Genomic DNA, 25,871 nt, shown 5'->3' on the forward strand with positions numbered 1-25,871 from the left:
GGCAGCACAAGATGAACAAGTGCTTGGGCCCTGCCACCCCTGTGGGAGATCAGGATGGAGTTCCTGGCTCCAGGCTTTAGCTTGGCCCAGACCTGGCTGTTACAGACATTTGGGGAGTGAAATAGCATATGTTAGGACCTCGCTGTCTCCTCCCCTCTATCACTCTGCCTTTCAAACGAATAAGGAAATAAATACATTTTTTTTTAAAAGAAGATTTTGGACAATCAGATTATCCCTGGAAGGTAGCCATCACCAATGTATTTCATACGTACCCTACAATACCCAGAACTGAGAGAGAAATAAAATAATCATAGGCCATAGGATTAATCATGAGAAACCAGCTCAAAGAAAGGTCACAGAATAAAATATTAGGCTTAATGGAATGCTTTTCAATATGACACTCTCACAGGGAAAATTTAGAATTTTCTTAACTTCAAATGATAGTTTCTAATGTAAGAGTTTCACTTGAGAAATTCTACTAGGTTTGATGTGGATGAAAACATGAATAAGTTAAATGACCCACCAATAAAGTAACAGCACATTTGAGCCCTTACCTGTGCTACTGCTCCCTAAATTTCCTTGGTTTCCTATCATCCCTTGGTTACCCATCATTCCTGGCTGAGGGATCACTGAGTAGGGACTACTGTTTCTGATTGGTGGGAAAGGTCCAGCACCAGTTGGGCTTTGCAATGTGATGTCAAGTGGTACATTCTGGTTAGGCAATAACCTGCCCAGCTGCCCTGGTCGTGGGTTATTAAAAGCTAAGGAGAAAACAAATAAAAATCGAAGGTTAATATTGGATAATGGAAAAGAATATTAACAGTAGTAGTGTTTAGGGAAAATGCTGTCTGTAATATGCACGCCAGGGACCAACTCCCTACATAAAAGACAAATTCAGACAAAAAACATAGGAAGCAACAGAATGCACACTTATAACCTGATCAACAAATGTCTCTACTTTGAATTTTGATGATTTTGTGGGAAAGAAAAAAAAAACAAGTAAAAAAACACATATATTATTTACCATTTATTTTTTTCTTCCCCAATAGTAATCTCTAATGTTCAACTGTAAATCAATAACATGATTTTTAAAAATTATTCAGACTTAGAAGAACTGCTTTCCATAGCTATGAAGCTATAAACATCTCTTGAATATAGCACCAGAATCATACCCATGTGGTTCGAATGTTCATTTCTCCACTGGACTTTCTTAGGCTTAGAGTTAAATTAAAAGTGGTTACTCTCATTGGAAGTTAAAATATTTAAGTGTTAACTCAGTTACCTGAAACAATATTAAATTAAAGCATTAGGGTCTTCCTTATTCTTCGAAGTACAACTTCTTTAAATGTTGGACACAATGAGATTTGAAATTATTTTTATGGTTAGTTCACAACTATTGTATGCTAAGTATTACACTAGTATCACACTAGTGATAATTTGATCATGTTATTAATTTTAAAAGATAGCATAAATTATAATTTATAGAGAATTTTAAACAATACTAAGTAGTTTATTTTCTCTGAATTCTAAAACATAGTTCAAAATAGCACATTTAAGAGAAAGTAAATTCTTAACAATTGCTAATAAGAACAAAATACTTAGAAGAATTAGGGCTGGGGATGGAAATTATGTATAGGCTAAACCATGGCTTCCTCAGGTGGAGGTAACTGGTTACTATTCAATAATGTGAATGCATCAGGAACTACAGATACAGGAGACATCATGATGTGTCCACACGGTCCTTCATTATCTCTGCTGGTTAAACAGCAGAGACCGTCTGGTATGCTTCTTAAGTACCTCTCTCAATTCTTTGACTTTATAGTCTCCCACGGTCCACAATTAACCTGCTCCCTAAGAAATGGGCAGGTTTGAGAGACAACAAACGAAGTCATCTTTCTTTTGTTTTGCCTGTTTCAGAATGGCCAGAATCACTCGAGAAAAGAGCTAGTAATTAAAGATGCCCTGTGACTTGGCAGAAGTTGTCATTTCTGACTTGAGAACAAGTGCTAGGTCAAGGCCAAACTGCACTTGCAAGAAACAAATCATTCTGCTGACCAGTTTTAACACTGAAGAGGTTCTCAGTCCTCCTGTAAGCCACAGCCCTGTTACAGTTTGCTTTCATTTGAACCTATCAGACAACTTCAGTGTTCACAATAAAGAAAGAATGTACCCTAAACTTGAGAAAATTTAAAGTAAAACCTAAAAATGTATCTTACAAATAACAGAACTAATTATATAAGATGCACTAGTCATCTGTTTAAGAACTAGATGATAAAGTTCCATGTAAAATAAACTCACATGAGAATTCCTTATAGGGAACAGTTCTTTCATGTATAACAATTGAACATTGAGAACTGTTTATGATAGTTCGATGCCTAAAAAGTCAGGGAAAACTCCTGAATGTTCTATATCTTAGCTACTCAGTAGTACACTAACATGCATAAAATATACTCTAAAATCCCTGTCTGAAGACAGTGACAGATACGACAGGAAATACAACTGTGAGCTGAAGAACTTTAATCACTGTAGGCCAGCCTCCCGGCTCCACGTTCATCAAATCACCCACAAGAGCCCGCCAGAGAGCCACTGTTCATCAGACTCCTGGACAGCAGATGGTGCTATTTGATCACAAAAACCTTGAAGTGACTAAGCTGTTTGCATCAGACTTTAATAACCCCTGTTTCTGATAGTGATTATATGGGAATTTCTTGGCATAACCAGCAATAGCTCATACTCACTGCTCTGTGAAATTCGCAATGCTGTTTTCTGAGTTCCAACAGGTGTAACAGGGCTGTTCTCAGCTGTGAGTTGCATGAGGTCATTGATGATGGCTTGCTTGTCAACTGATCCAGCAGGGGCGCCTGGCCTCGTGTCTGGGAAAAGCTGTGGTAATTGACTATTCTGCAAATCATCCAAAATCTCCTCCAAGTTGTCCAGCTCACTGCCAGGCTGTAGTTAACAAACAGAAGAGTTTATCCAGTCCTCCTCCAAGAGTGGGCCCCACAGGCCCATTTGCAATTACACACCTAACTGGTGTAAGGCATTGCAGCTAAACAAAGGATGCAGATTCATGTGACTGTCAGGCCTAACAGTTAATTGACCATCTTTTTAAAAATGAAATTGACAAAAGACAAGTAATTTAATCTCTTGATCTTCAGCTCCCTCATCTATAAAAAGAGACGACTGAATTAAAAAGAAAGCTCTCTCCCAGCATTGTGACTCACTGGCAATTTATAAATTCCCCTTTATTTTACACTAATCATTCAGCTAATTATGAGTATGCATTTTCCAATTAATTTCGAGTAGACTATGACTTACAGTTCAGGTCTAGGTTTTGTGACTAAATCTCCTTGAGAAATAACAATACACAAAAATATCTGGTATAAGACATGATACAAATTTACACTGAGTCAGTAATCAGCAAATGGTAATTTTCTTTTAGGGCTTTTTCCCCACAAATGAGCAGGGTTGGGGAAATGCAAAACCTGCTTAAAGCAACCATGAACTGGCTACATGCTGCTTTTTTTCAGTTTGAGTGATGTTTCTTCTCTGCTTACACTTTCAGTTTTGGATGACACTGGCTTTCTCAGTCATTCCCCAGTTTGGGTGACAGCATGTAGGGAAGCAGGGAAAAAACTGGCAGCCCCCAAACACTGCATTTATTAACCTGATTTTACAGAAGTCATAATAATGTTCCCTAGGGTTTTCTCGCTTAAAAAAATCATTTCCAATTACCATCATTAAAAAGATAAGGTAAGGGTCACCACTATTTCATACCTAACACTTTTTTGCAGGAAGCAAAAATGATTTTTATGGCTATCCTTTTAAGTAGAATCTGCCCATGTGCCAGGTAGTTAAAGTCAGGCACGGCCAACCACACACGGAAATGGTGGAATTACACACTTGTATCACCTTCCAGTAGAGAAAGTAGAGAGAATAATTTTCTTGATGTGTAGGTAGAAAACCTAAGGTTAGGCAGTTCCTCAAAGTCACTGAATGGACTTTGAATTGACCACTACTAGCCCTCTCTTCGACACTGGTCAATCCAATGATGTTCATGTCTGAGACTGCATCTAGTACTGAGTTCCACTTATAGCACAATGGCTTACATTTGTATCCTATAGATAATTTCTATCCCCATGTACAGACTGGGTTTGCTAAGATTTTCCTCTAGGTTATGGCAAATGTATTATCTGCAGGAAATGTTTTTGACTAGATGTACAAATATTTCTCAAGTTAACAATGATAGACTTTTTTTGACATTTTCTTTGATTCTTTGCAGACACAACTCTTAGCAATAACTTAGTGATTTCTCAGGGAATTCCTCATGTATTGTGGGAGCAATTACAAGACCATTTTCTAGTTAGTCTGACCATGCGTTTCTCACAAGACAGGGAAGCATTAAATATGAAAAAGTTGTGTCTTAGGTAAGGGCTCGGTTCTAAGGTTAGCAGCCTGAAGTAAAGATGGATGGACACAAAATAACCCTTAGTGCTCCTTAGGAAGCCACTGCACTGTGCAGCCCCTCCAAAGGCAAGACAGGGTTCCCTGCAGAGGGGCAGCACATTCCCGTTTCTTTGGCTGAAGCCCAAATGAAGTTTTTGATGTAGGGGTCATGGTGCATAGGGAAAGCCTGCAGTGACACGTTCACACTGTCACAGCTGCAGGGGAACTCAGCTCAGCCAACTCAAGTCACCCACCTCCTGACCACGTCTCTGCGGCACACACTCACTGAGGTGAAATGGTGGGCAAAACACACTGCTCACCTGTTTCTTAACCACTTCTTCCTCTTTCCCTCCGAATACATACAACTGCCTTTGTGTACTTTCAGTGCAAAAGTAAAGTGACACCACTCTGTCATGTTTTGCTGGATCTGTAAGGTACAAACTGATTCTCCTTGTATAAATCTTTAGTGCCTTCCTAGGACAGTGCCTGGAATACAGTAATGTGCCCTCAGCCCAAAAGACAAATTCCTTTAATTGTGTTAGCACACAATTAAAACTTCCCTCGGCATCAACTCTAATTTCTCATAAGTATTCCTCCAATTTTCATTAATTTCTCAGAAAAATGATTCCTAAAAATATGAGGTAAAAAATCCTCAAGGGATTTTCACAGTGTCAGAGATCAGAAAGAGGCTCTATTAAATTGGGAAGTTTATTTCTGTTCTAGGAAACCAAAAGTTTCCCTAGTACAATCCTGCCCTGGGTGGAGTATTTTTAAAAAGTGCCTCTTAAAGCCCAATGTGTATGGGCTGAGGGAGATGCGCTGTCATAAATGGCGAGTTACCTCCTGAGAAAGCTTTGCAGACTGCCTTTGATGACAAATACCCAAAATAAGTAAGCCTACAGAAATCACACCCACAAAATAAAATATGCTGTTTTTTCTCAATGGATACACTTACATTTACCCAGTCCCAGATATATGTAAAAGAAAGTCTTTATAATACAGACTAACCACAGTCTGGGACCAGCCTCCCACATTTTCCATTCATTTCACACAAACACTGTAAACTGTCTTAAATAGAAAAACAACCACATAGTTTCAAAGAGTTCTAATGATAGGACTCGGGGCTCTTCCTTTGTGATCCACTCCTGGGTCTAATAGACTTGAGTCTACTGCAAATCTAATGCTATATACCTTTATGTATGCTAAAATGTAGTTGGATGGTTTAAATTGATGTGCTGATTTTCTCTCTCTACTTCTCAAATAAATAAAACAATTTCTGAATAATTAAAAGATATAAACTGTGGTTTTCGATCGATTTTTACTCCTAAAAAGCATTTACGGTTGGCTTTCCGATTTTGATCCTTGCCATTTTAGGAGTTGATCTAATTAAATTTCAGACCGGTCTGACTCTGAGAAGTAACTTCTGTCTTGAGAAAGCCATGCAGGATCACTGCCTTTGTTACCCATAAGAGTTGGAGGAGGGTGCTGTGGTACAGTGTGTTAAACTGTACTGTGACTATCCAGATCCCTAGCAGAGTGCCTGTGATCGACTCCTGCCTCCAGCTTCCTGCTAATGCACCTGGGAGGCAACAGACATGGCCCACGTACTTGGGTTCCTGCCACCCATGCAGGAGACCCAGATGGAATTCCTGGTTCCTGGCGCTGGCATTTGGGGAGTGAACCAACAGGTAGAATACAGATCTCTCTCTCTCTCTAACCAATCAATAAATAAAATTACAAAGAAAAAGAACTTTTTTTTTTTTTTTAACAGGCAGAGTGGACAGTGAGGGAGAGGGAGAGAGAGAAAGGTCTTCCTTTTCCGTTGGTTCACCCTCCAATAGCCGCTACAGCTGGCACGCTGCGGCCTGTGCACCACGCTAATCTGAAGCTAGGAGCCAGGTGCTTCTCCTGGTCTCCCATGCGGGTGCAGGGCCCAAGCACTTGGGCCATCCTCCACTGCACTCCCAGGCCACAGCAGAGAGCTGGACAGGAAGAGGAGCGACCAGGACAGAATCCGGCGCCCCCAACTGGGACTAGAACCCGGTGTGCCAGTGCCACAGGCGGAGGTTTAGCCTAGTGAGCCGCGGTGCTGGTCAAGAACTGGTTCTAAGGAGATTTATAACAAGTGGACACTACTTGAATTCATTTGACTTGCCATATGAGAAAAATGGATTATGAAATTCCCATCCTCCCCACCCCGAGATAATATTGCTTTGTGTTCACTGCTTGACAGTCTTTGGAGTATACTTTTATTTACTTGTCACAACTAAATATTCTTCTCCAGAGATAAAGTTCAGGCTTTCTATACCCCTAAGGTTGCTCAGCAACAAAATTTGATGACTACAGTATTCTGTTGTGAATTCATTTGAGTTCGGGAAGGGATGATTTTGGTTACATTGGGTTTCTGATCAAAACGTTTTCCCCCCTACATTTTTGTAGGGTTTAATTGTCATCAAAAGTTCTTCTAGTCACTATCTACTGTGTTAGGCAGAATCCTCTCCGAGACAAAAAGATTAACGCTTGCTTTTAAAAATGCTTTGCCAAGATACTTCAAAGTTTTGCTTAGGCATCTATTTGAATGCTCAAATTAGCCACATCAATTTGAGTAGTTTAAACTATTTCAGGCAGAAAATGAGTCAGAAAGATTTTTATAAAAGTTCTACAAAATGAAAATTAGACTTGATTTCTTAAAATTTTTCACTTTTCTGGCTTTGTGATTTTTCCATGTGTCAAATCAACTTGTCCTCTGAGGGAACTATATAAAGAGCCCATGCATTTCAATAATGTATGTATTATAATTACAAAATATTTTTAAGATATATTTCAACAAAAAATGTAATTCACCACAGATACCTAACAAAACTGTTAAGAAATGGTAATTCTATCATATTTGGAGGCAAAGTTTCAGGACACTACCAGTTTAAGATATGCTTTCCTTAATGGGGTCAAATATGAGGAAGAAATTTTTTACACTGTTTCTAAATGCATGTCCTAAGAGGCTCAGTAGCATTAGAAAGAACCTAAGAGTTATCACTTGGGTAGGCATCTGCCATGCTCCATTGTGTAAATAAGCACCTAGCTGAAGTCGGCAAACATATTGGAAATTTTTCTCTCACTGTTTCCTGTTGGTGAGGAAATGTCGTAGAAACAAATCTTGTTTAAATACTCTACCCAGTAAAAAATGCTATTTTAGGTATAACAGTGCCATCAAACTACTTCCTGTTCTTAGTGCGTTAGTAATAGGTTAAACACACTCTCAGTTAATGGCTCTTTTCTGAGTCCACATAACAAGACAGTGAGCTGCAATTCAGGCTCACTGTTTTATCTCACAAAATAAATAATTGACTGCATTCCCTTTAAATGAAAGCAAAGTCTTCTATAAATGTGTGCAGCTTTAACAGCAGATACAATTCATCTGCACTGAGGGAGAGTGATGGAGAGCAGGAGGGGAAAGAATCCTCGTTTTTTTTTTTTTTTCCCCCCTCCTTAAAGTCTGTCAGTCAGTCTATCTTTGATCTAAATTTAGGTAATGCACACTTCCTGTGGTGACTTTTCAACTTGCAATGTTTTTGATGTTCAAGTTGCTCTGAAGCAGTTTTGGTGGAGTTTTAAATGGGAGTAGAGGGAGGGTGAGATCCGGGGCTGGATTTCATTAAGGAAAATATACTCACTGTACACTTGTGTGTGTGTGCACGCATGCGTGCTGGGGGGAGTGAGTGCCTGTGTACACTGCTTTCTGATTTGTCCAAAATATTAGATTAGGGCTGACGACACTCTGAGCTTTATGTTTTCTAGGTGAGACAACTTTGATTAGAATATTTTCTCCTAAGTAACAATTAGAAACCGCAAGTGACTCAATGAGTTTTTTTTTTTTAAAGTTTCTTTTCTTGTCTGTTTATTGTCTGGAGTCGGCATGATCAAATATATAAATACAGAAATGCCGGCGTGGCCCCCTTCCTGACCTTCTGCATCCTAGGGCCTCAGGCACGGCATAGAAAAATAACTTCTGTTTATGGAAGGAGGGGCAGGCCACATTGGAAACTGAGCTAAGGTGGCCCCCGGGTCTCCTTCTTGCACTCTGGCATGTGTCAGGGGACCTGAGTGACACTATCTGTGCCTGCCACTCCAAATTGCCGCTAGCTCTGTCCATTCTAATCCAGCAAGCCTCCGCAGATTAAAACATTTACAGTTGTCACTATGCTTTTACACCCCATCTCCTCCGAGGCACTGCTATTAACTGCCCACCCCACCTCAAGATTTCACAGCGCCTCAGAACGGCTACTCTGCAGGATCTCTGCGCTAACTTCTACCTTCAAGGATCAGTCGCCGAAGACGTTTACAGAATTTGACTCTGTTTCCCCTGTGAAGGGTACAAAGCCTTGAACAACTCCATCATCCTTTGGAACGGCAGCAGCTGTCAGGACACCAAAGTGAAAGGAAGCCAGGAAGCTAAGTGCTTAGAAGCCTGGATGGAGCCAGGCTAGGGGCGTGCGTGTGGCCTCAGTGCCCCCAAGGCTGCTCAGAATCCTGCTGACTCAGCAAGGGGGTGCAGCTCTCCTCTCTCCCTCTACTCCCAGGCCCCAGAGATGGCGACACATGACAACATCCACTTGCAAAACCAATTCCAAGGACACGTGCCTGTGCACTGTAAGTCAGAGGGCCTTGCAGCCTCAGTTCTGAAAAACCGTGACTCAAGGACAGGTCTGGGGATCAGAGGCGAGCTGAGGGCCCAGCACGTCGCCGTCATTTACCCCAGTCAGTCATGGGTCCCCTGGAGCTGCCTGACAGCAAAGCGCTATGGCTGGAATAATGCCTCACTTTTTCAATAAAGAAAAACACCAATGGCTTATTCTCCCCACTGGGGATGTTGTCATCTCCTTAAAGGACTATTGGCCATGTTTCTGAGGGAGATGGTTGAGGTGATGCTGGTCAAAGGGGCCAGGATTTCAGTTAGAGACAGATAACGAAGTTTAGAGATATGGATTGTACAATGTGGCATGTTGTTAACTAGAGTTAATGACAATGCATGGGGCTTCTCCAAAAAGTCAGTGGGAAAGGGAATCAAAAGCTTATTCTGCTACAAAAATGTCTGAAATCTGTGCATAGTTGCAGACTTGAAAACTGCTCAGAGTGGAGATGCTAAATGTTCGGCATCATAAAGAATGGTTAAGTATGTGAGGTTAATACGTATGCGTATTACCTAGATTTAGCCATTTCACAGTGTACACATATTTAAAAACAGGCTATACACCACAAATATATACAAGTTTTATCTGTCAATTTAAAAAAGTGAATTTTGAACATCATTTTGCATGTCCTGCAGTTTTCCAGGGAATTAATCTTTGAGACACGCACCATCAACAACGTCATCTATTGCTTTCATTCTGAATTTATGCATAATGGCTGACACACTAACACTGAGTCAACTACCTTTACCTCTCCTCTCCTACTTTCCATTTCCCTTTAAGTAGTGTCTTACACCAATGGTCTAAGAAATCTTCTGCATTAATCAGAAGTTTGGGTTGAGAATAAAGAGAGGTAGAAAGATCTTCGTTAGGTTAGAAAACCACTTAAACTCTGATCCTGAAGAGAGAAGGGTAGACAAGGCATAGTTCCATTAAGTTCTGATGAAGCTCAGTTTCAAGGAAGTGGGCATCCCCAGTGTAGGCATCTCTAGAAGAGGGGTCAGCCAGCTACAGCTGGCCTGTGCCCCAAGCCCTGCCCACCACCTGGTTTTCACGCCCATGAGCTAAGGACCGATTTACATTTTTATATTTTTTAATGGCTAAAAAAAAAATTCAAAAGATGACTATTTAGTGACACATGAAAAGTGTCTGCAGTTCAAACTCCAAGTGCAACTGTAGTGGAGCAGAGCGTCTGTGGCTGTTTCTGTGCCTCAGGGGCACGGGGGAGGAGCAGAGCCAGGGCGAGAGCCTGCTCAGCACAACCTGGAACGGGAGGCTTGCAGCCTCACGTCCTACAACAACGCCACTCTGCTAAAGAGAGGAGCTGAAACGCTGGGCTTCGGCGAGAACTGCCTCATGGGAAGAACCGCCCTAGAAAACGCTCATTTCTCCCTAGTCAGCGGAGGTCCCACAATTGCCCCGTGGAGAAAAACCTCTGGGGGAGAAAGATCCAGGAGAAGACATTACAGACTTACCTGGTCACTGGGCTCAAAGCTCAGCTCCTCCTTCTCAGTTTTCATAGCTATTAGCTTTGTGTTACTGGCAGGGTCTGTCTTACTGTCCAGCCGCTCAAGTTTGGGGGTTATTTCTGGTAAACCAATATCTTTAGTATCATCTTTGTCTAGCAAGTAACGAAGTAGTGCATTCTCTTTCTTCTTGGGGCTCACCGGCTCTTGCTTCACAGTTACTTCGGACCCAGGAGCTGTGCCGCTGGACTCCTGGCTCAGCTCTTTGCCTGTGGCTTCTGCCGTTAATTTGGCCAAGTCCACAGGGGAGCTGCTGTCCTGCAAGAGTCTGTGCAAAATTTTATGCTTCTCCTTGAGCGAGGTCCCATGGGTTGACCCAGAGCCAGGCAAACTGCCTGCGGAGTCCTTGTTTGTGTCCGATAAAGAGCTGGATAAGGGCGAGGGCTCCATCTGATCAGACTTGGTGGTCAGCAGCTGGAGGAGTTTGGTCTGCCCTTTGCTGTCATGCAGCCTGTTCTGTCCGTCAGCTCGTTCGCTGCTCACGGCCTGGCCCATGCCGGGATCGCTCGTGTCCTTTTGCTCTCCGGGGTGGCAGCTGCTCTCGGCTTGTCCAGTTGTACCTTCAGATGGCTCCCCATAAAGTCCAAAACAGTCTTTGGAGTCCAAGCTTCCCATCTTGCTGAGTGGGGGAGGATTCATATTAACTGGGGAGTTTTGCAAATTGCCCATTTTTAGGTCCGGCGAAGCCAACGATGACCCCAGTGAAACCCCGTGCCCCTCGCTGAGGGCCTGAAGTGCATTGAGGGAACTGTTGGTATAACTATGGCTATTTCCTGTGCTGCTGCAAACTCCCACGGGGGAATGCAAGCTTCCTGCGGGGGAAAACTGACTGGGGGGGATTCGAGGACTGCCAGCCACTCCGGGGCTCATGCGATGCCTTGGTGAAAGCATGGAGGTGGGCTGTCCTGGGTTCATGCCAGGGCTGCTCTGTGAGGGACTGCTCATTTTAAGTGCATAGTTACTACCCTGAGGAGTGGTTGCTTGCATGCCTGACACATGGTTCATGCCCCCAGAACCACCAAACCTGCCCAGAGACATGCCCATTGGTTCCTTTGGGCCATTTATGGGGAAATTTATATTGCTACTGAGGGTCATGTCCTGACCTGGGTTCCCACTGCACATGGCCTGATGGGCAGGGCTGCTAGAGCTAATTGGATTCAATGGCTTCCCCATCGCTTGTCCAGTCAGGTCCGGATTCATGACACACACATTCTGCTCTCTGGATAATGAGGAGAGAAAGAAATATAAGAGAAAAGAAAAACTCTCAGCAACTTGTTACAAAGTCTTCAACAGCAAGATGGCCTCTCTTCTTTAAAGGAAAGGACTACGTTTAAAGGAGAGCCCATACTCTGATGAAACCATCTGTAATGATGGACGAGACTGAGCACGCACAGTGTGCAGGCAGCTCATTTACCTCGGCTGTGGTTTCGCGGAGGGCGGGTGCTGCAGGCCGACTCCTGCCCTACTGAAACTGCAGTACCTAGACGCGACAAGAGAGGGGCTCCCAGCCCATAGTCTGAGATCCTGCCGTGGCAGAGAAACCACTGAAACACACACAGCCGTCTCAAATCGCTGTTCACAGGCAGCTCCGTGAGCTCTGGCGAGCACTCCGTGCCCCGCCTGCCCCTCTTGGAGAAGCACGGCCAGGTCCAGAGCCACCAGTGCTTGTCAAACGCATTTCCGCTCACCTCCCATCCCCCGCCCGTCAGAGCTGCGGACTTGGAGACCGCAACACGGGAGGCAGCTCGCGCACGACCCTAGCCTGCGAGCTATCCCCTACTTCTAAAAAACCCCGACCAGTCCCCTCTCTAGTGGCTAACAAGCAGGTCTTCTGAGCAAGATGATTTCCCAAGCCCCGCAGGCTTTCGTGTGCAGCCTTGGGAGTCACTTTTGAGTTACTAAGGGTGTTCACAAACCCAAACAAAACACGTTTCACAGATTGCCAAACACCAGCGTTCAGTTAGGTGGGTGAACTCTGCCACATGTGCAATCACTTTCCCATTGTTTCAGCTGGAGGTCAGATTTACTAACAAATTTGCAAAGAGGCTTGCCTGACTTTTCAGTCCTAAATAAGAGAGTAAATAATTGAGAAACGTAATAAAACGAAACTCTCTATCCAGAGCAAATTTATGTATCTTCTGATAGCATTTCATAAAGTTTTACAAAGCATAAAACACTCATATGACTTGCAATTTAATCATTTTCCTAAATGTGTGCTCTCAAACAATATGGCTTTATGACATTTACTGTGAAATCAAATTCAGCTTTCTTTACTTTTTATATGGAAATGTTTATCACGCTTCACTTCAGAGTCCGTCAAGAAGATAATTTAGATCCGAGAACAAAATACTGAAGAGACTCTCCCTAAGTATCCATGTTTGCAAGCTTTAGATTCACACGTCATGGAGCAGAAACGGGACTAGTGGCTTCAGCATCCCTGCCCTGCGTCTGTCAACCACGGGGTTGATGAGTCGTGACAGAGCATTCTCCCAGCTGGGTTTTTAAGTCCAGCAGAGGGAAGACTACAACTCAAAGAATAGCTCTACTTTGCCAGACTACTAAGCTGTCCGGTAGCCAACAGTTAATAACAATGTAATTTTACGTCTTGTATTACTAGCACTAAGGAACAGAAACATCTAACACACCTGAACAGCTCTGCAGTGATTTGCTGCTTTTGTCACATTTCCTCTGAACTTGGCAAGGGGCAACGATGTCTTACAACTAAGATTACCTGTGAAGCATATGTAAAGATATCACGAGCTGAGGTTCATTAGTGGTCTGAGAACGGATGAGTTTGCTCTTCGTTTGCGCAGCAACAAGAGTGCCATCAGACAAGGAAAATCGATAGATCTGACTGAAGGCCAATCCTTGTCGCAGTACTGCAGGCAAGTGAGGAAACAGAACGAGATTTAGAAAATAAGAAAGCGGCAGCAGGGTCGGGGGGCGGAGGGGACAGAGGAATACACCTCGTTAAGCTTCCTATTTTCCTACCACCACGCGAGACAGTGTTATAAAGGATGCTCGTGATATTAAAACAGTACACAGTTTTAAAAGCACACTTACTTTTCGCTCAAAACACCAATAAGTTCAATATGTTTTTCTTATGAAAAAGAATGAAAGGTTGGACCCCAAAACAGCGTTCTTTTTTGAAGTCTTCAGGATCATGGCCAAGTAACGAGTAACATGTTTAACAGCTCAAAACAAGCTTTTCAATGGTTTGTTTAAAATGTTAGAAAACAATACAATGCGGCCGGCGCCGTGGCTCACTAGGCTAATCCTCCGCCTAGCGGCACCGGCACACCGGGTTCTAGTCCCGGCCGGGGCGCCGGATTCTGTCCCGGTTGCCCCTCTTCCAGGCCAGCCCTCTGCTGTGGCCAGGGAGTGCAGTGGAGGATGGCCCAGGTGCTTGGGCCCTGCACCCCATGGGAGACCAGGAAAAGCACCTGGCTCCTGGCTCCTGCCAGCGGATCAGCGCGGTGCGCCGGCCGCAGCGCGCCGGCCGCAGCAGCCATTGGAGGGTGAACCAACGGCAAAGGAAGACCTTTCTCTCTGTCTCTCTCTCTCACTGTCCACTCTGCCTGTCAAAAAAAAATAAATAAATAAATAAAAAGAAAACAATACAATGCATAAACATGGCATCTCCAAAAAGGACAACTTGCTTTTAATTAATGTAAACTTTACAGTGAAAGGTGTGCCATTAAATATGCTCTCTGAATATCCATGTTGAACTTAGGCACCGTTCAACCCATCATCTCATGCCACTTTTCCTCAATTTGGTTTCTTACTCTGTAAGAAATATTATTTCTGTGGTTAGGAAAACAGGAAGTAAAAGACAAACAATCAGAAGAATCTTTTTCAGAGGGGGAAAAAGGGCTAAAGAAAACTGAAAGAATAAAAGTGTAATTCCTAGTGACATGTTTAACTTTTAGCTAAAGTTTAACTTTTTAGCTAAAGGGCCAGATGCTTCTCTTTTCTCTTTTAAAAATATGCATTTATTTGACAAGCAGAGTTAGAGAGAGAGAGAGAGAGAGAGAGAGAGAGAGATCTTCCATTCACTGGTTTGCTCCCCAAATGGCCACAATGACTGGGCTGGACCAGACCGAAGCCAGGATCCAGGAGCTTCTTCTGGGTCTCCCACATGGGTGCAGGGGCCCAAGCACTTGGACCATCCTCCACTGCTTTCCCAGGCCATTATCAGGAAGCTGGATTGGAAGTGGAACAGCAGGACTTGAACCAGCACCCATATATGATGTCAACATCAAAGGCTTAACCCACAAGGGCACAGTGCTTCCATTTTTAAGACAATTAACAAAATATAACACAAACCAAAAATTACTCAAAATAATATTAAGATTTATCTTTTCAAATGGATTTTTATAACTTTCTAATACTTCATATAAAAAAGAATACTTGCATTCAGAAAACAAATAGTTACACAATTTAGTTACATCTTAAACCATTTTAAGAGGACTACCATATTTCTACCACATAGCCTTTCACACAAATTCTGTGGGCTGAACAGCTGCCCCAAACACGGTCACCATGCCACAAAACTGCCACCCTTGAGACAGATGGAGGCTAACAGACAATGTGGATTCTGGTTTCCTGAAAAAATTCAGCCAGATACAGCACATTGGTGTCACTTTCTGCCATCAATTGTTGCAAAAACTTACTCTGAAATGGCAGTTCTCAAAATGAATTACCATACATATACGTATCCTGTGTATGTTTGCACAATGCATGTTTCTAAAAGCTAATATAAATATTATTTTTATAGCAGGGCTCATATTTCCAATGGCTTATAATTTCAGATTTAATCTGACATTGACTGTGATTCCTAAAGATTTTCTATTTCCATTTGGTCTGCACCTAACATCTCTGCTAGGTTAGTGAAAGCATGCGCCTGAATGCACTGGGAAAGCCCCTGCAATTAAAACAAAGCCCTCCAGCAGACTTTTATTCAGTGCAAATCAGCATCCCTGATATTACCAGTTTCACAAGTTTGAGTGTCTGCATGGGACTTTCTTTCACTGGGCCTTTCACACTGTGTAAATCCTTTCATAAGGAACCAAGAGGCCACAGAACTAAGTGTAGAGCATGGCCCCTTAGGAACCAGGGACACAGAAGTTGCCTCAAGGTGATTTCTTAATTTTTGTTGTTACTTTTCTTCTTATTTTCTATCAGATCTAGTGAAATGGTAGGTGATAGCATCTGTGTTTTCACTCATGCTTCCCAAATTAAAAATGGCAGAAGATGTAGATTATTGGTTTATGCACTTATTTCTAAGATTTAAGAATGAACAGGATGAAAAGATGAAGAAAAACTAAGGGAATGGGACATAGTTCATTTACCATGGTTTGTGTATTTTTATAAGTATCTAAAAAGTATACAGTTTAAACACAATGCACTACTGGTAAATGCCAAGGTCACAGATGCGCACTAACTGGATGATGACAAACTGAAACTCCATTTTCAATAATTGGTCACAAATTTCTTCTGCAAAGACACAGTTGTTGATGTTGAGTTGCATGGTTACTGTACGGCCAAGTCTTTCACATATACAGCATGGCCCAGGCCAACGCTACATGTGGAGCTCAAGCCTCCTGACCTACGGCACCTGCCAGGGCACAGAGAAGGGAAAAAAATCTCCCTCCCCCCTTAGCACTTATTAAAGCAAAAGGTCTTTTGTTTATTATCTCTTAATAGAAAAGCAAAACCCACTTGGAAACAGTAATCCCATGGAGGGGCCGTTAGAAGGCAGCATGGTGACCACCAGGTGGGCCCAGCTGGACACCCTACACTGGCTCTGACTGTGTATTACAGAGGAGTTGCGAGGCCTACCTAGAAGGGACAATGCCACATATAAAGACCAGGGCTGCTACGATTACTGAAAGATGACTCTGAAGTTGTGGCTTTAGTTCCACCTATCCTATGGAGCTGGCACTTTGGTGCAGAATTTTAAAGTCCCAGCCCGCAGCACCAGCAGCCCACATGGGCACTGGTTTGAGTCCCGGCTGCTCCACTTCCGATCCAGCTCTCTGCTATGGCTTGGGAAAGCAGTGGAGGATGGCCCAACTGCTTGGGCCCCTGCACCCATGCGGAAGACTGGGAAGAAACCCCTGGCTCCTGGCTTTAGATTGGCTCAGCTCTGGCCATTGAGACTATTTGGGGAGTGAACTGGCAGTAGAAGACACCCCAATCCACGTCTCTATCTCTCTCTGTAACTCTTTCAAATAAATAAAATAAAATCTTCAAAAAATAGACTGTCACCTCAGACAAATCACTTTATCCAGAGACCTTGTTGGTTATCACCTAGGAGGGCGTGGGATGCCACTGCTCCCTCTTCAGGGGATGATTCACTGCTGCAAATTCTGCTTATTCTGCCTTTCAGATTTCTCCTATGATTCACGTGACCTCCCGTCCTTCATCAGTTACAGAGAACGAGGGAGAGAGAGATCTTCCATCTGTTGGTTCATTTCCCCAGATGGCCATATCGGTCAGACCGAAGCCAGGGGTCAGAATCTTCATCCAGATCTCCCTGGTGGGTGGCAAGGCCCCATATCGGAAGTGGAGCAGCCAGGACATGAACTGGTGTCCATTTGGGATGCTAGTGTCAGAGGTGGCAACTTTACCCACTGTGTTGCAACACCCGCCCCACAGGTGACACTTCTTTAGGTTAGGGATGGTATCTCACCTTTTCAAAAAATTAGTTATTGGATAGGCAGACACAGAGAGAGCTCCCTTCTGCTGATCCTTCTGACAAATGGCCACTATGACTGGGGCTGGGCTGGGCTGGGCTGAAGTGGGAGATGGAAAATTCAATCTACATCTCCCATGTGTGTGGCAGAAACCCAACTACTCGCACTATCACCGCTGCCTCCCAGGGTACTCAGTAGCAAGCAGCTGGAGCCAGGGGCTGGAGATGGGACTCAAATCCATGTGGGCATCGTCACTGCTAGGCCAAATACCCACCCCACTGCCTTATTACCTCGTGGTACATCTGGAACACTTGGGCTTAAAGAAGACAATCTCTTTCCTCTCCTCTTTATGTCTTATGACTTTATCACCTTCTGTTCTACTGCTTTCCTTCAACACATTCTCTGCCTTACAGGTTCTCCTGTTAACTCTTCCAGCCAGGGGCAACATCTGGACCAGGCAGTATGAGTATAAGTGGACACAGGGCATCATCAGACCTTGGTCTGCTGAGGTCAAGTTCAGGAATCACTTTAGACACCAAGCACCCATGGGAAGCAGTTCTTTAGTGAAGTCCACCCCAAGGAAAATGGCACTCAGAGGGCTGACCTTCGTGATGGTGCCTCTTGGCATAGGAGACGGACTCCCCTTCGTGCTGTGCGTGGAACTTCTGAATGCACCTCCTCACCAGGTCCTCCCAGCCGGGCTTCATGGCTGCTCTCATGGTGCTCGTGTCCAGAGAAGTGATCTTGCCTAGTAAACAACAGCAGGCATTACACCTACACACTCATTTATTTTCCTATAGACAGAATTAAATTTTAAATTTAAATAAATGTATTTACAACCATCCCTTGGGAACCATGGAGTGCAAAGCCCAGGATCCCCCCAAACACCAAAACTCGAGCATCAAGGAGGATGCTCTTATATACTGTTTGCATATGACTACACACACCCCTCCTCTATGGTGTGAATCATCTCTAGGTTATTTGTAATAAGGGACACAAGGTACTACGTAAACGACTATACTGTGTAAGGAATAAGAAAATCCCGCACATGTTCAATCCATCCAGACACTACTTTTGTTCCCAATACTTGAAATCTGCAGTTGGTTGGTTGGTTGGAGTTGTGCCTGCCACTGTATTTAGCACAGGAGCACAAGCACGTGGGCCTGCAGGCTATGCAGCAGCAGTGTCTCTCACACGGGCCCTCTGGCTCTGCAGCACCTTTGTCTTGGCAGCAGCCGCTATTATCAGCTCCTTGACAGTCATCTTAACATACTCCATGCATTTCTGAATATGTAAGTACTCTATAATCCTGTGGGTTCTTTTGTTGTTGTTGGAAAGAAAACTTACCTTGGAGATCCTGGCGAGTAGTAAAACTTTCTGATGAGGGGAGAATTGGTCTTTCCTTCATGGGCACTCTTCTCGCCACACAAATTAAGCATGACTGCAAATCTTAAATCAGACATGTTTATCTTTAGCATATCAGGCTTTTACTAGTGAGTCGGACAAACCCAGGTGTATTTATGAGAGCATAACCCCGTAAATCAGTAAGGCACCTTGACTTCTTTCCTCAAGCAAGGAGGAAGGAAGCACACTGCGTAGGATGAGGTGGGGCGTGTGGGATCAACTGCCGGAGCTACACACGTGCTAACAGAACAGCCACCAGCCTGAGCCTCTCCCCTGCGATAGAAAGAATGGGCTCCTTTCTCCTCCAGTGGCTGAGAGGGACTTCCAGTGTAGCAATATGCAATTTAAAATAAAGACTATAACCTGAGTTTACATGCAAATTTAGAGAACAAATTCCATAGTACTTAGAAAACACAGCATGCGCTGGGATAGCTGTATTACAGTTTTTAGAATCTTGGCCATGGTTAGTTTCTCATACAGCAGTGGTGGGTATTTATTCCTCATCTCACTTCAACTGTTTTCTGTATTGGGGTTCACTTTTGGGGGACAGGGAAATGTTTTGGGCTATTTCAAAAAGTAGTCCTTTCCGCCCTTATTTCATTGATTTATGATTTTATATTTGGGAATGGATTTCTTCCTTTCTTTCTTTTTTTGACAGGCAGAGTTCTCTTGAAATAAAATACATGGAGTACTTTTTACAAAGTATCACGGTTAAGACTTTTTTTTTTTTGACAGGCAGAGTTAGACAGTGAGAGAGAGAGAGAGAGAGAGAGAGAGAGAGAAATGTCTTCCTTCCATTGGTTCACCCCCCAAATGGCTGCAACGGCTGGCACGCTGCGCCGATCAGAAGCCAGGAGCCAGGTGCTTCCTCCTGGTCTCCCATGCGGGTTCAGGGCCCAAGCACTTGGGCCATCCTCCACTGCCCTCCTGGGCCACAGCAGAGAGCTGGACTGGAAGAGGAACAGCCAGAACAGAATCTGGCACCCCAACCAGGACTAGAATCGGGGTGCCAGCGTCACAGGCAGAGGATTAGCCAAGTGAGCCGCGGTACCGGACGGGAATGGATTTCTTGAACTATATCCAGTAATAGCTGGTATCATAAAATCAAAATATCATCACCCAACTACATAAAATAAAAGCTAAATTTTCTGGCACTTGATCATAGATGGATGAATTAGCAGTACTTACCATAGTACATAAAATAGAGTACAATCATTTGATATTCCATACTTAAGGCAAAAGCTTAATTTTGAAATACTAGTTATCATGACAGTTCTAATACCTCCTTTCCAATAAATTCAAATCAAAAATATTTTAAATAAAAGTGTTAAGTAACTAGCATTCAATGCCAGCCATGACTCAGGCATATTTATCTAAATCTTACTGAATTCTGATACAGGTAAAGGTGACTTTCCGAGACAATAAACTGATGTTCAGCAAGGTGAAGGAAGTTCCCTAATGTCTCAAGGCTATTGAATCAATGAAGGAAGAATTGGCCCCGCAGCCTCCACCTCTGTGTACTTTTCTATAGCCGGGACACATGGTTTGGATTAGATGTTCGAACCCACCCCAAAAGGTTTAACTACTATTGGACCTTCTTCAGTATGAAGTCACTAGCGCCGCATGACTATCTACATATAAATTTAATAATAATAATAAAACCCTTCGTCTCTTGGCTGTAGTACTGATTTTTCGAGTGCTCATGTGGCTCAAGCAACATGTGGGTGTGGCTGCCACACTGGAGCCTTAAGATTTTTCACCTCTATCACTGCAGAATTCTGGTGGATGGTGCTGTTCCAGAGTCTTGAAAACTGAATTTATCACAATAATGGTAAAAATGGAAAAGAATAAAGAAACGGCTTTTAATTTTTCCTTTTTGTGATCACTGATTTTGATTAGCAAGTGCGAAGGAAGTAGCAGAGGTAATAATATACCACATGTAACATACTGCAGAGTTTCTGTCCTACCTTCTCCCTCTTCTTTGATGGACTTTGGTTGAGAGACAGCAAAGCACTGCATAGTTTCGTATTTCTGATGTGCTTCCTGGTTATCATGACCCTCCTCCTCTGAGTCAGGCAGAGGTTTCACCAGCATTCGACAGTTGAAGGTGTGGCTGTTCCGCCTGGGAGGCTCACCAGACCAGGAGCCCCCATTCACTGGGCAAGGGAAAAGGAATCGCATATTATAAGGAAACTAGCATTACATTCACTGCTGCTGAATTATCAAAATGACACAGAAAAAAATTGTTATTTTGCTTTATGCTTTTCTAAATATTCTCATAATCTGGATGCAAACAAATCTTAAAAATTCTCGGGATTTTCAGAATGTCTTTATATTTCTACTCTTCATGCTGACTGCTGCCCTTCAAGTTTGCGCCTTGAATATCAATTACTAGAATACTAGAGTTGTCTAATTTGGGGTCTTCCTAACTTGGTTTCTTAGAAGTTTAGTTCAATCCACATTCATTCCAGTTTTTAAAAATGTTTTAAAAATTTATTTATTTTCATTTTTATTAGAAAGGCAGAGAAACATTAAGAGAAATAGACATGGACACAAACAGAGAGAATATCTTGTAGCTGCTGGTATACTCCACAAATGCCTGCAACAGCTAGGGCTGGGCCAGGTTGAAGTCAATCCAAGTCTCCCATATGGGTGGCAGGGACCCAAACACTTAAAACATCATCTGGGGGCTGGTGCCGTGGTGTAGCAGGTAAAGCCACTGCCTGCTGTGCCAGCATCCATATGGGCACTAGTTCAAGACCCAGCGGCTCCACTTCTGATCCAGCTCTCTGCTATGGCCTGGGAAAGCAGCAGAAGATGGCCCAAGTCCTTGGGCCCCTGCACCCACATGGGAGACCCCAAAGAAGTTCCTGGCTCCTAGCTTCAGATTGGCCCAGCTCCGGCCGCTGCTGTCAATTGGGGAGTGAACCAGTGGATGGAAGACCTCCCTCTCCCTCTCCCTCTCCCTGTCCCTCTCCCTGTCCCTCTCCCTCTGCCTCTGCCTCTGCCTCTGCCTCTGCCTCTGCCTCTGCCTCTGCCTCTGCCTCTGCCTCTGCCTCTCCCTCTCCCTCTCCCTCTCCCTCTCTCTCTAACTCATTCAAATCAATAAATAAATCTTTAGGAAAAAAATCATCTGCTGCCTCTCAGGGTATGCATTAGCAGGAAGCTGGATGGGAAGTGGGGTAACAGAGACTTGAACCCAAGCATTCCAACAGAGGATGCAGGTGTCCCAAGCAGTGTCTTGACAGCCTGACACCACCCACGTATTCTGCTCTGTAAGTGGCACCAATTCTAGCATACATTAAATTGTCTCAAATGCTTTAGTCTTCATCAGGAGACCGAAGTCCATTTAAACTTATTAAGTCTCGCCCACTAGAAACACTCAGCCATCTAACTATACGTTTCACATTCTCCAGCACGAGCCTCCCCACATCTCGCCTTACTCAGTGTCACGAGGACATCTGCTCCTGTTGGTCCCCTAACTGAAGTATCAGGGCTTCCTCTACTTCTCCCTCCCAAGGTCCTCCTGCTCAAAGGCTGAGCATCTGGACTCATCAACTACGCCATGCACCCCACACCTCCTTTTCCAGATCTTTCTTTGCTCAGATTTTACAGGAAGTACATTTATATACACACACACTGAATATATAAAACTATATAGATACCTATATATAGAAATACATAGAGAGAGGGATATAATTTGTTAAAGATTTATTTATTGTTATTTGCAATTTAGAGTAACAAAAAGGGACACACATGAGCAGAGAGAGAGAGAGAAAGAGAGAGAGGTGTTTTCCATCTGCTGGTTCATTCCCCAAATGGTCACAATGGCCAGGGTTGAGCCAGGCTGAAGCCAGGAGCCAGGAACTTCATCTAGGTCTCCTTGTGCAGGGGCACAAGGACTTGGGACATCTTCTGCTGCTTTCCCAGGCCATTAACAGGGAGCTGGATGGGAAATGGAGTAGCTGGGACTCAAAATGGCACCTATATAAGATGCTGGCTTTGCAGATGGTGGCTTTACCTGCTATGCCACAGCGCTGGTTCAAGATATAATGCTTTAAAGATTTATTTGAAAAGCAGAGTGACAAGAGGGAGAAAGAGGCAAGAATGGAGGGAGGGAGTGGAGGAGGTGGGGAGGTAGGGAGAGAGAGGGAAAGGGAGAGGGAGAGGAGAGAGGGAAAGAGGGAGAGGGGGGAGTGGGAGAAAGGGAGAGAGGGGGAGAGGGAAAGAGGGGGAGAGAGGGGGGAGAGGGGGACTTCCAGTGTAGCAATATGCAATTTAAAATAAAGACTATAACCTGAGTTTACATGCAAATTTAGAGAGGGGGAGAGGGAGAGAAGAGGAGAGGGAAAGGGGGAGAGAGGGGGGAGAGGAGAGAGGGAGAGAGGGAAAGAGGGAGAGGAGGGAGAGGGGAGAGAGGAAGAAAGAGAGAGAGGGGGAAAGGGAAAGAGGGGGAGAAAGGGGGGAGAGGGAAAAAGGGAGAGAGGGAGAGAGGGGGAGAGGGAAAGAGGGGGAGAGAGGGGGAGAGAGGGGGAGAGGGGGGGAGAGAGGGGAGAGAGGGGGAGAGGGAAAGAGGGGGAGAGAGGGGGAGAGGGAAAGAGGGGGAGAGAGGGGGGAGAGAGGGGAGAGAGAGGGGAGAGAGGGGGGAGAGGGGAGAGGGGAAGATGGGGGAGGAGGGAGAGGGGGAGAAAGAGAGAGAGAGTCTACCATCTGTTGTTTTACCCTCCAAAAGGGCTGCAAGTCAGGGCTGGGTCAGACTGAAGCCAGGAGCCAGGAACTCCACCTGGGTCTCCCACATGGGAAGCAGAGACTCAAGTACCTGGGCCAGCATTTGCTGCTTCACAGATACATTAACAGGGAGCTGGGTCAGAAGGGGAGTAGTTGGGCGTTGAACCAGTGCTCTGACATTGGATGTGGGTGTCTCAGGTTGTTACTTAACCTGTTGTGCCACAATACTTGTTCCAAGTACACATTTTGTAACTTGGCTATTCCTGAATTATATTAGTCTTTTAAAACTGTTTTATGTACATTTCTTCAACAAGACTGAAAAATCTTTGAGGATGGTGCTAATATCATTTCTTTTCAAATGAAAAAGTACTTCAAACTTCTTCTATTTTAGCATCAAAATTAAAATATATACACAAACATTTTTCAAGAAAGATGAAGGAACGACATCCTGTTTTGAGGGGGGAGGACTAGGGAAAACTTTGAGAGATGAAGAATCACTAATTTGGGGAAATAAGAGGGTGTTTCAGGATCACTAGATCCATATGTGAGGAAACATTCAAACACTAGAACTGGCATCAGAACCAACACTAACTCGCATTTTGGTGTTCTTTTCTTTATCATTCCATATATTTTATATAAAAATATTAGGACTCGGAGGACAATGAAATGGGATGAGTCTTAAGATAAGCAAGCACACTCTGCAGAGTCTCCAGCTAGAGAAACTCAGGACAGGTGCGTGTTATTGGATCCAATGCTAGAGGAGGGACAAAGGAAACAAATCCTAGAAAGAAAAAAGTAAATATCAAGTTCACTGTCAGAAATTACTTAAGCATTATAGAAGGAATCACAGCTAGCTCTATGTCTCTGTAGACATTTGGACAGTTTATTTCAGCATCAACAATTTTTAAAAGTATTTACACAATGGAGACTATATAGAGTAAGAAAGGAGAAAAGAGTTCTTATTAATTCAGACAAGTGAATTAATACCAGTGAATTAATAAGTATATGTCCTTTGAGGAAGTCATAAAATTACTGAAGAGATCTGAAAATACTAGCCAGCTACTTGAAATAAGAAATCCCATTTTCTTATTCATTTCCTAGATAATATAATAAAGGAACCCCACACAGGTATTACAGTCACTATGAACTAATGCTTACACATCAAGGAAAAGGTATGTATCCTAAAGGAATTTGAAAGGGACCTTTCCCTATTTCTATGAACAGTTTTAAGAAAAGGAACAGAAATACTTGCCAACTCAGGACCTGACCTTATTCTATTATAAAATATGTACTTTTTCTTTTTTTAATCTGTGAAGATGTTCTCAGCAACACTAGTTTAAGTGACAATATTAAAAAAAGAACCACTTTTGGGGTCAGCCTTGTGGCAAAGCAGATTAAGCAGCTGCCTCTGATGCTAGCATTCCATATGAACGCTGGCTTGAGCCCTGGCTGCTCCGTTTCTGATCCAGCTCCCCACTAATGCATCTGAGAAAGCAGCAGATGATGGTCTTAGTACCTGGGCCTCTGCCACCCATGTGGGCAACCTGAATGGAGTTCCAGGCTCTTGGCTTTAGCCTGGTCCAGCCCTGGACATTGAGGCCGTTTGGGGAGTGAATTGACAGATGGAAGATGGATCTCTGTCTTATAAATAAATGGATAAATGAATGAATGAATAAATATAGAAAACCACTTTGTAAGTGGGAATGGCAATACTCTAGAGCAGCAACGAGGTGGGCCCCTGCTGTCAATCACTGCTTCAGAACATAGCACTGTATCATCACACACACTCTCCATAGTAAAGTAAGATGAGGAAGTCAGGAAACGGGCTAAGGAGGCAGCATCTCACAATGACACCAGCAGGGCCACTGTGGAATCTGTGATGCCAAGCAGCCCATGACTGGTGACATTTAAATTTCTCCATGTGCTTCAAGTTCCTTGAAAGCTTTAGACTGTCCTATACATAACACTTTTCCATGTGCAGGATTCAGAATGAGCTGAGGCTTAAACTTCTCATGACCTGCTATTTTTCAGATGGTCATGGAGAAAATGGACAAAACTGAGTTGGCTTGCAATGGATAGGGCGAGGCAATTTGTCACCTTACCGAGAAAGCAACAAAACAAACTCCATGAAACAAGTAGCCCTGAGTACTTGTCTGAATCATTTCTTATGCTTGAAACACAGCATCAAAACAATCATTCATTCGAGGGCAGTACCTTAAGATGTCCTTTTTCCCATGGCTCCTAAGTTTAAAAGCTGAACACAAGCAGCTCAAAGAAGCCACTCCAACTGATGCAATTGGTTCTATTTTGCCCTCTCCAGCCAAGAAGGTGTGTGTGTGGGGGGGTATGCTGAGGGAGACCCAGTGACCCAGTGGACAATCATT

The 25,871-nt window shown here is 43.6% G+C and overlaps 1 protein-coding gene across 31 annotated transcripts in view; it reads right to left on the reverse strand.

Moving 5' to 3' along the window:
* NCOA2 (nuclear receptor coactivator 2) overlaps positions 1 to 25,871 on the reverse strand; it is a 299,083-nt gene that overhangs the window by 41,223 nt on the left and 231,989 nt on the right. For 23 of the 31 annotated variants that reach the window (XM_070075148.2, XM_017341389.4, XM_089335359.1 and 20 more), the window contains 7 exons: positions 20,727 to 20,915; positions 18,703 to 18,804; positions 17,960 to 18,103; positions 13,389 to 13,536; positions 10,607 to 11,876; positions 2,739 to 2,949; positions 555 to 761 (listed from right to left, as the gene is read on the reverse strand). In XM_070075148.2, coding sequence (XP_069931249.2) covers positions 555 to 761; positions 2,739 to 2,949; positions 10,607 to 11,876; positions 13,389 to 13,536; positions 17,960 to 18,103; positions 18,703 to 18,804; positions 20,727 to 20,915 — 2,271 coding nt within the window. Of the gene's footprint in view, positions 1 to 554; positions 762 to 2,738; positions 2,950 to 10,606; positions 11,877 to 13,388; positions 13,537 to 17,959; positions 18,104 to 18,702; positions 18,805 to 20,726; positions 20,916 to 25,871 lie in introns of those variants that run through there. The other 8 variants (XM_070075153.2, XM_089335369.1, XM_070075150.2 and 5 more) reach the window with 2 other exon arrangements.

The sequence above is a fragment of the Oryctolagus cuniculus genome, chromosome 6 (assembly GCF_051225735.1).
Source record: "Oryctolagus cuniculus isolate XC-2025 breed Fujian yellow rabbit chromosome 6, ASM5122573v1, whole genome shotgun sequence".
Taxonomy (NCBI): Eukaryota; Metazoa; Chordata; class Mammalia; order Lagomorpha; family Leporidae; genus Oryctolagus; species Oryctolagus cuniculus.